Consider the following 13,445-nt stretch of genomic DNA (forward strand, 5'->3'; position numbering starts at 1 on the left):
GTGAGATCCGTGCGCCGGCCGTTAGATACGGTAACTCTGAATTATTCAATCGTCGTGAATAATTCAGAGTTACCGTATCTAACGGCCGGCGCACTGATCTGACTGCTTTTACACCTGATGATTTTTTTATACTTTCTATATGAATGTAGATGCCTTTTTATGCGATTGATACACAAACAAACAATTGATAAACAATTAATTTCGATGGTTGCTTTGTCTGTCTGTCAGGTGATAATGTTAAAGTAATACTAACAAGGCCCACTCTACCCTCCGCTGTGTGAGAGCGAGGGCAGCGGCCTGTGGACAGAGCGTCCCCCCCCGGGCCACTCACCGCCACGATCTGATCCCCCACGGCGATGCGGCCATCCTGCTCCACCGCGCTGTCTTTGGTGATGCTCTTCACGAAGATACCGGAGGGCTCTGGTACCCGACACACCGTCCGACGCGAGGGAAGAGAGCGAGCATCATGGTTAAATGGAGTGCATTCATACAGTGCTTTTCCAGCCACTGGCCACCGAGAGCGCTTTACAAAATCGCCCTCACATTCACCCGTTCGTTCGCACACCGACGGCGGAGTCAGCCACGCAAGGTGACTCCAAGCTCGTCAGGGGGGCGGACAGGGTGAGGCGTCTTCCTCAGGGACACCTCCACACCCAGCTCGGGGGAGCCGGGGATCGGACTAGCATCCTCCCGGTTACATCCTCTACCTACTGAGCTAAGCCGGGCCCCGGGAAACGCGTCACCGCATGAGAAAGCCGTCCTCGTGACGTACGTACGGCCATCCCCGTGTCTAACGTCAACACACACACAGGATAACGGGTCGTCGTGACGGGTCGGCGACGCGGCGACACACTTTGTGCCCTGAGCTCTCACCCAGGTTCTTGTCCGCCACGTAGCCGGCGATGGTGATGCCCAGGCCGCGGGCGTTCTTGGCGAGGCTGACGTCGAAGGCGTCGGCCTCCTCCTCTTCGTCCTCTGAGCCCTGCAGGGGGGTGAACACACGGAGGAGAACGCCCGTTAAGTGACAGTCGGTGTCGACGCCCGGTTTCCGATGCCTCCGCCTACCCGACAAGCGATAGCACGACAATGACCGCTGTTCGGTGGGTAGCTCTCTCTCGCCAAAATACGATCAGACAAAAGGTGAACATGTAGGTAGGGGCAGTGAGGGCGCCCCAAAGGCCCAAGAGGAGACCGAAGTGTGTTGAACTATTGTGTACTCCGCCGGTGAATACTGTGATTAATGTGCACTCAGAACACAACACAACCGCCGGCCGAAAAATAAACGGCAACAAAAAAAAAAAAGCGTGCGACACCGATAAAAGCGGCTGTATTTTAAAAGGGCCATTGAAAGGCGCTCAGGCGCGTATAGCGGGGAGAGTGTCGATAAGAGCCGGGGAATCTGTGTTTATCAGCGGGCGGGCCAGGTGCCGGGCTGCTGCAATTTGCTCTTTGAAAAAGGGGGGAGTGCAGAGCCGGCGGCGGTTGATCCTCACCAGCTCCCTCGCAGAGCTCTGTGCCTGACAGAAGTATGGACGGCCTTGGTCTGTGTTTGATGAAAGGGCCAGGGGGCTTCTGAGTTCACCTAGATTCTGCATAGCCTCCACCTCTTCTCATTTTTGAGTGATGTCATCTTCTCATCTGTGTGTGATGTCATCTTCTCATTTTTGAGTGATGTCATCTTCTCATTTTTGAGTGATGTCATCTTCTCATTTGTGAGTGATGTCATCTTCTCATTTGTGTGTGATGTCATCATCTCATTTGTGTGTGATGTCATCATCTCATTTGTGTGTGATGTCATCTTCTCATTTGTGAGTGATGTCCTCATCTCATTTGTGTGTGATGTCATCTTCTCATTTGTGAGTGATGTCCTCATCTCATTTGTGTGTGATGTCCTCATCTCATTTGTGAGTGATGTCATCATCTCATTTGTGAGTGATGTCATCATCTCATTTGTGTGTGATGTCATCATCTCATTTGTGAGTGATGTCATCATCTCATTTGTGAGTGATGTCATCATCTCATTTGTAAGTGATGTCATCATCTCATTTGTGAGTGATGTCATTGTCTTATTTGTGTGTGATGTCATCGTCTCATTTGCGTGTGACGTCATCATCTCATCTGTGGGTGATGTCATCTTTAAGCTTCGAGCGCTTCGCCCCGTTGCCGCGGGGACAGAACCCCGTCTGAGAGGGGGCGGGCGGGGGGGGGGGACCCACCTGTTGCTCGGTGACGGTGGGGAGGGAGACGGGGGCGGCGGCGGGGCCCCCCTCCTCCGCGGGGCCCCTGGTGACCACCAGCCGCACCTGGTTCCCACACTGCCGCAGCACCTGGGCCACCTGGTCGCTGCCCATGCCCTGCAGGTCGGTGTCCCCGATCCGCAGGATGTGGTCCCCGCTGTGGAGCCGGCCGTCCTGGGGGGGGGGAGAGGGGAATGGGGGGGGGAGTTGTGTGTCGGGGGGTTGGGGGAGTTTGGGGGGGGTATTGGTAGGGATTGTGTGTTGGGGGAGTTGGTGCAGGTCGGGTGGGTCGTGTGGAGGGGTTGTGGGAGCGGGGGTGGGGTGGGGGGGGGGAGGGAGAGGGAGGGGCGGGAGACCGAGCAGGGCGTGCGGTTAGGACTGCTGCCGGGGAACCGTGTGAACGTCGCCACGGCAACCGCTCGGCGATGTGAAGGGGAATTTCTGCGTCGCGCACACACACACACACACGCGCTGGCTTTTTTTTCTCCTTTCTTTTTTTTTTCGGGGGAGGGCTCTGCGCATTAATGTGCTAAATATACCCCCGATCCTCCCACCACACCGTTCCTCCACGCTGAACATCTTTGCCGTCAGAGGAATAGCGCCGGGCCCCTGCTCCATCACGCGGGGCTGTGGGGAGCGTCTAGACCTCACTCTATTACATGCTGAGCTGCCTCAGCACCACGGGAACACGCTGCAGCTGGTACCGCCGCTAGCAACCAGCGAGGCACGGCTTTGACCTCAAATACTTCCTCCTCTCCCCCCTCCCCCCCCCCCTACCCTGCCCCCCTCCCCTTCCTCCTGAGGCATTCGTTTCACCAAATGACTTTCTCTTTTCTGGGTAATCACCTTTGGCTTGGACGTATCGTCCGAGGGCTTTGGAGGTGCCAACAGGAAGCTGGCTTTAATCCGACCTCCAGGGTTGGGGCGGTTTGTGAGAAACCGGCCAGAGTGGAGCGAGATACTGAAAGAATCCAACCCAAGAGATCCCACACCTGTCTCCAGGCCTCCCTCCGAGCCCCTCCCCCAAAACATGGGACTAGCCTGATGGCTTTAGCAGTAGCTCTGCCGAGCCTTGTGGGAGACTGCGGTCATGGCAATGGGTGACGTGGCAGAGAGCGCTTAGATAGCCTACGGGCTACCAGACGTCCTACCTACCTACAGGTAGGTAGCAGGTCTACCTGTAGTAGTCTGTAGTCTGTCCATCAACCTATCTACCATCAATTGTAGCTACCTACCTACCTACCTACCTAGGTAGGTAGGTAGGTAGGTAGGTAGGTAGGTAGACAGAAAGGTAGGCCATCTCAACATTTAAATTACAGTTTTGGAAGTCTGCGGCAGCAACAAAAACCTAATTTCTTAATTTTTTTGGTCAGATCATTTAATTAATCGATTGCTCTCGGGATGTAAAGATAAATTAAACAATAAGGAAACAATGCTTCTAAAATAAAGTGCCTAGCCTTATTGCCTCACTGAAGTACTTCACTTTCAGTTCCAATTCAAACTAGTTTGCGGATGACGAGGATCATATGGAATCCAGTCTTGCGGAATAAGCCTACATTAATACATTGCTTCCCATCCGTTGGTATAAACACTGTGTGTGTGCGAGCTGACACATGTTCAGCCTGAATCGTTGTGTCACTAGTTTGGCTCCCACGCTATCTCTGATGGCAGGCCCACTCCATCTCCTTGAATGTTTCACTGAAGACAATTGCCAAAAACAAGCTCAGATTTTATTCCACTTGGCATTTTTTAATATGCCTCGAAATTGAGTGGGTGATGATTCAATCCACAAAGTAAATTTGTGGATAAAATTAAATAAAACGGCTCAACACACAAGTCATTGCCGCGGAAATGGAGTTCACGTAGAAGTATGAATAAAAGTAGCTGTATAAATGAAGATGCAACGATAAAACTGAATTAAACTGAATCAACGATAGGATAGGTCATGGGTAGAGAAGATGTTATATTGTGAATGATTAAAAAGAATGAAATAAATCCAACTGCACATTGATGTTTAAAATACAGTTGAGTGACTGCTTTTCCTCTTTATATGTGGCACAGACGGAAACCCAGTGCAGTGTTGCTATAGAGACGACAGCTGTACTGTGAGAGCCAGTGGGAATGAAGGGGGAGGAGTTACCTTATCGGCGACGCCTCCTGGCAGGATCGTCTTGACGATAACGCCGGTGGTTTTCCCGCCCACGATACCGAAGCCCAGGCCTGTGCCGTCGTTGACCAGCTCAATGGTCTCCATGTGCTGCCACTGCTTTACGAGGGCGAGAGACAGTGGGGGACAGTGTGAGAGAGAGAGTGAGAGAGAGGGGGGGGGAGAGAGACAACGAACCAGAGGGAGAGAGAGCAGAGTGGGCCCTTCCACTTCAAAGTGTTTAACAAAAGGTTCAATAAACCGAGAATCGGTTTGTATGAAGATGACACACCATTTATACTGGTGTGTCTCATTAAAGAAAGTAATATTAATATTGAGTCCCTGTTGAGTAATATTGAATACATTCCATTAATAAAATATTATGTGGACACTTAATGATTTTGGTATGGCTTTATGCAAACCTTAATCGTCTTTTAATGGTGAACATATTCAAAGCTACATGTGTAATCTTCTTTTACAGAAAGGCTCGATTTGGCAGAATGATCTAGTGCATTTGGCTCTCTACCATCGCCATGGCAATAACAACACAAATAATGACGCGTATAGCAAAACAATTCAAATGCTAATTTATCCATATTACTTTTTTCTGCTGATGTGCCAATTTTCTGACGCACAGGTTGCACGCACAGCTTGTGTGCACTAGTCGTGTGTTTTGCTGATATTAGCGCTGGATATGTCACCCTTGGGCAGCCATGCACAGTATTGCTTGCTCCGATTTTGCCAAACGCGATGCACCTGTCAGCGTAGGAGGGGATTGCATCTGTGTTGAGCGCGCGCTTGTGCGTGTGTGTGCGTAAGTGCGTGCTTGTGCATGTGTGCGCGTGCATGCGGCACAGATATGTATAAGCATTACTCTGTGTATAACACAGAGCACTACATCACATGCACAGGTGCTCGGTACCCTGCTTATTTCATGAAACACTTTCAATGCGTTGGCTTGTGCGTGTTTTGTGTTTGTGTGAGCGTTGTGTTTGTGTGAGTGCGTCATTAGCTACCTCTTAGGACGACGATTCAGGCCACTGAGAGTTCAAACCAGGCATGCCTTAGACACTCCATCACCACCACTCAACTCGTCCTGTTCCTTATTTCAACATTTAAACCCACTCAGCTGACCCTTGTTTGCGGAGGTTTCAGACAGCTTTCAACATGCACTCTTGCTTTTATCTGACTAAAAAAAATTCTACATCTAAAGGCCAAATTAGAAAATTGTAGTCCGCTTTTCTTGACTTCGTTTGTGCGTCCGAAATATCTATCGTGGTATATCAGTGAAGCTCAGATGGATATCTGTCGAACATAACATAACTTAACATACCATGACGATACCTCTGCGTTTCACCTGTAAAGTTTAAATTAACCTCAGATATATGTCAAACATAACATATCACTACCTCTGTGTCTCATCTATTAAGTTTCAAATAACCTCAGATATATATCAAACGTAACATAACATAACGCCCCCTCTGCGTTTCACCTGTAAAGTTTCAAATTAACCTCAGCGATTATCGAGGCAGCCAGACCGAGTGTCGTGGGTGGCGGCGGTGGGCCGGGGAGTCGTACCGCGCTGGAGTTGGCCGACAGGGTGCTGGCGGCGGAGGGGGTCCGGGACACCAGCGGGCTGGCCAGCTGGGGTATGGGCCCGCGAGCCACCGTGAGCTGGACGCGCTCCGAGGCCCTCTGCAGGATCCCGATGGCCTGCTGGTGGGTCACGCTGTGGTCCAGCGGCTGGCCGTTGATGGCCAGGATCTGGTCCGCCTCCCGCAGCTTCCCGTCGCTATGGCGACGGGAGGAGGATGGGAGGGAAGGGGGGCAGGGGGGGGGGGGGGGTGGGCAGGGAGGGGGGGGGGGGGGAGGAAGGGAGAGTGAAGATAGGTAGAAAAGGGAAGGGAGGATGGGAGGAAGGAGGGAGGAGGGAGGATTGAAGGAAGGAGGGAGGAAAGGGAGGTAGAAAAGGAATGGGACACAAGGGGGGGAGGGAGGGAGGATGGAGGGGGAAGGGAGGGATGTAGATGGGAAGGAGGGGGGAGGAAAGGGGTGAGAGACGATGGAAGGAAGAGGGAGAAAAGGGAGGGGGAAAGGGAGGTAGAAAATTCATGGTAGGGAGGGAGGATGGAGGGGGGAGGGAGGGATGCAGAGGGGAGGAAGTGAGTCGGTTGAGACAAGAGCATTCATTACCGTACCTTCTCTGCACTGTCTCGGTATCATTTAGAAAATTGTCCGTGCAGTCCTTGGAATTTTCCAATTTGTATTTTCGATTGTATGCTTTGGTACTTCGCAATTTGCCCGTCACTTCGGATAAAGCTGTCTGACAAACGGCTAATAGGAAAATTAAATGTAGGAGTTTAGGACTGGATTGGGTCTGATTTGTGTGGGTGAGAAGAGGGAACTTATTTCAATATTTTCTAATATAATTAATCCCTTTGAATTTCCTTGTGTGCCTTTTTGTCAAAAGTAAGAAACATAATTTTGTAAACCTTCTTGAGCGTTCTTGAGAATTCTTTCTTTGGCTACATTTATATACAAAAAAGTTTTCAACTAAATGTTTTAAAAAGCCACATTCTAAAAAATCTGCTTCTTTGAGATGTTTTCAAAAGGAAGAAATATCATTTCATAAGAATCCTTCAGTCTCGCTCCTTTAATCCTCTGTCCTTGTTCAGTTACACTTCTCGACGTCGACACACGTGAGCAAGTCAAAAAGAAGCCAACGTTGAGGGGTTCTACGTACCAGTGTGCCACGCTGCCCCGCTGGATCTCCTGGATGAAGATGCCCAGCTCGCCGCGGTTCTCGCTCCTCAGGCCCACCACGCTGAAGCCCAGGCCCCCCGACGCGGGCTTCAGGAGCTCCACGTACGTCACGTGGCGGCCCTGTGTGCATCGTCAACATTCAGGGCGATACAATACATACATACAATACGTACAACATACAATAAGTGTGTACATTAAGACCCAGGACGTACAACATACAATAAGTGTGTACATTAAGACCCAGGACGTACAACATACAATAAGTGTGTACATTAAGACCCAGGACGTACAACATACAATAAGTGTGTACATTAAGACCCAGGACGTACAACATACAATAAGTGTGTACATTAAGACCCAGACGTACAACATGCATGAGTGCGTACATTAAGACCCAGGACGTACAACATACAATAAGTGTGTACATTAAGACCCAGACGTACAACATACAATAAGTGTGTACATTAAGAGACAGGACGTACAACATACAATAAGTGTGCACATTAAGACCCAGGACGTACAACATACAATAAGTGTGTACATTAAGACCCAGGACGTACAACATACAATAAGTGTGTACATTAAGACCCAGGACGTACAACATGCAATAAGTGTGTACATTAAGACCCAGGACGTACAACATACAATAAGCGTGTACATTAAGACCCAGGACGTAAAACATACAATAAGTGTGTACATTAAGACCCAGGACGTACAACATACAATAAGTGTGTACATTAAGACCCAGGACGTACAACATACAATAAGTGTGTACATTAAGACCCAGGACGTACAACATGCATGAGTGCGTACATTAAGACCCAGGACGTACAACATGCATAAGTGCGTACATTAAGTGCCAGGTGGTACAACGTGCGATAAGAGCATAAGAGGGGTGTGGGGGGGGGTCGCTATGCAGAGTCCAGGTGAACTCTGAACGAGCCTCACATTCATTATGGGAACGTCTGAAAACCTCCACATACACTTCAGACCTCAATAGAGGATCAAAGCCACGGAAAGCAGCGGGAAGCCTTTTCAAAATGCTTTTTGGTAGATCAAGACCTGAGCAAGCGGGCGTCTAGTCTGTTAATGTCTATCGGATTTCGGAGTTTAAGTTAAAACAAGCTCTCGTTTGTGTTATCAAAGAGGAGTATTCTAAAGGCATGGTGCAAGATTCAGTCTGTGAAACTGGGGAGAGCGTCCATAAACTGTTGTTAATGCACCTGCAGAGATAAAAGAAAAATGGGCTTCAGCCGGCTTTAGATCCGTGAGACGAAACTCCCTGTACGACTACCCTGTACGAAATACCTGTTCACCTAATTTCCTCTAGGGGGCTTCGCTACATGATTGAGAGAAGGGAAACAGGTTAGGACTTTCATTAACTGTCAATTATGCACAGCTGCAAAGAGTGGCTTCCCTCAGTCAAACACTGCAGGGCCAGTTGCCTGCTCCATAAGACTTTGTACCATGCGTATGCGTCAATGAACCAAAGTAGGCTTACTACATTTTGAATGTTTGCTGTTTATAATCGGTCAATATTGATGTCAGCTCTGGTGTATAAATGTTTGTTTAGCGTCCCTGGTCTGCTTATGCAGATAAACATATGCAAGAGCCCCAAACAACCAAGGCAAGGCCTTGAATACACTCTTAAACATAATCCTAAAGATGATTATGTTACAGTTTAAATGGACGGTTTAAATCAACGGAGGCACATAGCATCAGCTCATCTGTGTGTTTTATTGTTTTATGTTCTTTTAGCGGCGGTCGTACCTGCGCCATAGTTTGGAGGATCTGTTCGAAGCCGTCCGGGGAGGGGGCGTTGCTGTTGGCGTGCGGGACGGTGGAGGTGTCCGAGTAGGGAAGATGGACGCCGTTGGGCTTCGCCGCCGCAACATCGTTGGTCAAGTCTCTGCCGAGACAGGACGGGACGCTTTCCTGGAATTCCTACGCAACGCAGGTCAGGTGATCATTAGTTTGAGAATCAGAATCGGAATCAGTTACTTTAATTACATCTTAATTTAACAAGGACACAATAGTAAAATTGTACGGCTTGGTTCAACAGCAACATAGCAGCAACAATAAAAGATAAACTAGCTAAATAATAATAAATAATAATGATAATAATGCCGGTTGTCCGGCATTTGGAAGGTTGCTGGTTCGATCCCCAGCTCCCACAGCGAGGCGCCCAACAGCTCCTGACGAGCTGGCTGTCGCCTTGCATGTTTGACACTGCGGCCTGTGTGCGAATGTGCTTATGAATGGGTGAATGTGACGCAATGATTGAACAGCGCTCTGAGTGACCACAGGACGGAAGAGCGCACTGTAAGAGCCAATTAACCATTCATACCATTCATATTAAAGTGAAGGACAAAACCCTTGTGAGTCAGCCACATAACAAATGCCAAACTGTGATAAATTCCACCACAGAGGAATCAAAAGACTGGGTTAAACACAACAAAGCCCCGTCTATCTCACTCCCAGCATGCAACACTCTACAATTTCCCGATAACCTCGCCAAGGATGCCTTTAGAAAGGAAACTGCATTGTTTCAAAATACCCGATCAGAGACAATTAAAAGTTTGAACTCCCCCTGCCCCCGCTTGCAGCCCCTCATTATCTTATCTGAGAATGTTCCCATTCAAGCTAGGTTTGAGGGCAGATACCAAACACACACAATATTGAGGATAGCTGTGTTTCTCAAGGCACGGGGGTGGCACACAGTGTCTTATGCCGCTGCGGTGAGATAGATCTATGGCCCACCAAATCCTCCCAGACACAAAGACTCTTTAGGTATGAAATACATCTGGCATGGAGTGGAATCGCTGTGGTTTTAATTGATCCGATGACTTTACATTAGGTGGATGGGGGGGGGGGGGGGGGGGGGAATTCGGAACAGCTACATGCTCATTAGGACTGATGGTTATTATGTCTACTCATTGAGATGAGTCATAGCCAGGTTGAGCCAGCACTCTTTAGTCAATTTCACTTTATCCATTTTAAACTTTCGGGAAATTGAGCGGTGATTGAGTAACATCTCTTCCAACCGTTTGGAGTTTGATGTTTATAAATAACCCCCAGACAGGGCCAGACAGGAGCCGCCGCGGTATAGGCTAAGCTACGCTAGCCTTAGCGGCTAAGATGCGGACCCCATGCATGGGCTTTGTTAGCCGCGGTCTGGCTAAGAGGATTAAAGTTCCGGTGTGGTTCTTGCACATTTTAAAGAAATTGTTTCTGCCCCACTTCACGCGGGGGAGGTGGCGGCCGCGCTCCCATTGGCCCGGGCTGGCCCCGTCGTCATGGCGACGGGAGGCGCGCGGTGGGGCCCCGCCGGCAGACCGAAGAGGAGGAGGGGGGGGGGGGGGGGGGGGGGGGGGGCGTATATTGGTTTTGTCTCGCCTGGCTCATGTCTCCAAAGAGAAGCAGAGCCGGCTGCATCCTTTACCAAATTGGTTCTGCCTCACGAGGTCAGCCCGGCACTGAACGGATTTTAAACTCCACACCAAACAAAAACAAACACAACAACGCACACAAGCACACAACTTCTGGGGCTCGAGCGACTTGAACTTTGGGTTTGCTGGTGTGAAATGTCTGAGTGTTGGAATCAGACTGTCTGGCTTGACAACAGGTGGATACAACCAGGGAGTCTCTCTCTCTCTCTCTCTCTCTCTCTCTCTCTCTCTCTCTCTCTCTCTCTCTCTCTCTCTCGGCAGTCTCTCTCTCTCTCTCTGTAGGCAGTCTCTCTCTCTCTCTCTGTAGGCAGCAGGCTCTCTCTCTCTCTCTCTCTCTCTCCTCTCTCTCTCTGTAGCAGGCTCTCTCTCTCTCTCTCTCTCTCTCTCCTCTCTCCTCTCTCTCGCTCTCTCTCTCTCTCTCTCTCTCCTCTCTCTCTCTCTCCTCTCTCTCTCTCTCTCTCTCTCTCGAGGTAGGCAGGCTCTGCTCCTGCCTCCTTCGCATAGCTCGCATACCTTCCCCTCTGCGTCTCGAAGCCTTCACTCTGCTCCCCCCCCCCACACACACAAAAGAGTGGCTTACACTTTTCCTTTCATGCTCCACTCTTGACATAATTGTCAGTACTCATCGTGAACGATTGTACTTCGTACCGAGTGCGAGATTACGTCCACTATGGGCCTGCGTGTAGATCGGGGCAGAATCGAAAAATAACAAGGCGTTCTTTCCACTTTTTCTATCTTTCATTCCTTCAATTTTTCCGTCCCTTCCTGAGGCCGGCACGGTCTGCATTCCTAAGCGCTTAGTGTTATCAGTAGCTCCATAGCTGACGTTCAGAGTGGATATTATCTTATCTGCCAATCCGCTGATACCACACTAGACTGTATGCTTATATTTCACATTCAAGTCTATTGGAATTTTGTTATTAAAGACGACAAATTACTAAAGTACGACCTCTGCTTTTTGTTTAATACACACGCATAGTCAGCATTTACAACATATTGGACCGTCGTTACTCAATAACTCATGAATCACAAGGCTCGATGGGTTAACTCTGTAGTTATTACCCGATGAGAGGAAATCATTATGAATCATAATCCTCTTTGTCCATCACGTCGCTTTGTCTGTGCAACCCAACTCCAAAAATGAGATTTATGCCTCTCTGAGCGTCTCTCTGCCTGATTCTGAGCTCAGCATGAAGATTTATTGTTCAGAGTATGCCCTGAAGAGAAAATGTACACCGCAACTTAACATTTGCAGCTTGCACTAGAACTGAAGTGAACCCTGGATGCTTGACTTATATTAAACATGACTAGCTCTCGTCTGTTTAGCTAGCTCGGGCTAACAAGGGCTGTGCGCTACAGTGAGCTACACGCACTGTGTCTGGTACGTCTCTTTGATTAGCTTAGCCGCCGACACCTCGCACACGTTGATTGCGTCTGATGTTTGAACGAGCCACGCGGGCGGTTGTCTCATAACGAGCAAGAGAAGAACAACCGCTTGACATTGTGGTTCCGTGAGGCAGTGCCTACGTGATACGTCGGTGGTGATTGGCTTGGCTGCGCTGTAAAAATATGCGCACCAAAACCAGTGTCTTGATTATCAATGAGGGCTCAGTGGATTCTGGCCCTAGTCCATATACCAAGTCGTTTAAGAGTAGGGGATTTGATTTCCAACCAAACCACTTTGTGTGTGTGTGTGTGTTTGTCTGTGTGTGTCAGGGTGGTTTGACGCGGTAGGGCTTGGTGAGGGGGGGGGGGGGGGGGGGGGGGAGATGTTTGGTGGGGGGTTGTGGGCTGGGAATGTCTGTGGGAAGGCAGTGTCTGCACTCATTTAAAAGTTTTCCTTTTAAATGTTTTGAATTTGCGCTATCCGTTTGTGACTACCGTACTTTAAAATCCTGTATTTCCTCACTTGCTGCGACCCGCCAGTTTCCCCCCCCGTGGGGATGAACCACGTCTCGCCGCCGCAGCAACACGGTAGACACACACACACTGCCAGGCCGGCCTACCTGGTCCTTGGCCTGCTGGACGGTCTTCTGCAGGGCCAGGATCTGGTGGAAGAGGGGGCTCTGGAGCACGGAGCGCAGCAGGCTCAGCTTCTCCTCCGTGGGCTTCTCCTCCCCGCGCTCTCGCAGCCGGGCCTGGAGCCGCTCCACCGCCTGCAAGGCATGCTGGGTATCTGCCAAACGTTCACATAGTTCAGTGGCAGAAACTGGCGGTCGGCGGGTGCCTGCAAGGCATCATGGGTATCGGCCAAAAGTCCCGTAGTTCAGTGACGGCAACTGGTGGTGGAGGTGGAGGTGATGGATGGTGGTGGTGGGGGTGTGTGATGGATGAAAGAGACTGGACTGGAGGGATACCAGGCGAAGAGTCGGGTGGAGGATTGAATTGGAGTCATTCGTCAAAGACAGAGTGACCGACGCACGGAGTTAACCCGGAGTGTGGTTTTAATAGCGTACGTCAGTGTTGCTGTAGTCGAGCGGGCCTTTGAGGTTTGTGTGCGTCTAATGTCTGTTTAACTCTGCTGAGAATAAAAATACATACCTATGTATACACCCACACATACACTGCTCTGTTTCGGCCAAGGGGAGCGAGAAGAGTGTATGAAAAGGATTTTAGAGTGCAGGGAGACGGAGGGAGGCAGAGAGAGTGAGACACACAAACGCACATACACACACAGTAACGCAGACACACACAGAAACAGACACACACAGAAACCTGTACGCACACACATGCGCGCGCGCGCACGCACGCACACACAAACACGCACACAGAAACACAAACGCACGCACACACTGAAACACAAACGCACGCACACATACACATACACACACATACACACACGGCAGCCAA

The 13,445-nt window shown here is 49.8% G+C and overlaps 1 protein-coding gene across 1 annotated transcript in view; it reads right to left on the reverse strand.

Annotated features, from left to right (window-relative positions):
- The window catches only part of LOC132445689 (multiple PDZ domain protein), a 62,085-nt gene that overhangs the window by 44,612 nt on the left and 4,028 nt on the right, over window positions 1-13,445 (reverse strand). The window contains 8 exon segments of the mRNA XM_060035803.1: window positions 332-420; window positions 874-982; window positions 2,217-2,411; window positions 4,378-4,503; window positions 5,962-6,175; window positions 7,127-7,266; window positions 8,917-9,090; window positions 12,602-12,771. Coding sequence (XP_059891786.1) covers window positions 332-420; window positions 874-982; window positions 2,217-2,411; window positions 4,378-4,503; window positions 5,962-6,175; window positions 7,127-7,266; window positions 8,917-9,090; window positions 12,602-12,771 — 1,217 coding nt within the window.

Source organism: Gadus macrocephalus, chromosome 17 (genome assembly GCF_031168955.1).
Source record: "Gadus macrocephalus chromosome 17, ASM3116895v1".
NCBI classification, from domain to species: domain Eukaryota; kingdom Metazoa; phylum Chordata; class Actinopteri; order Gadiformes; family Gadidae; genus Gadus; species Gadus macrocephalus.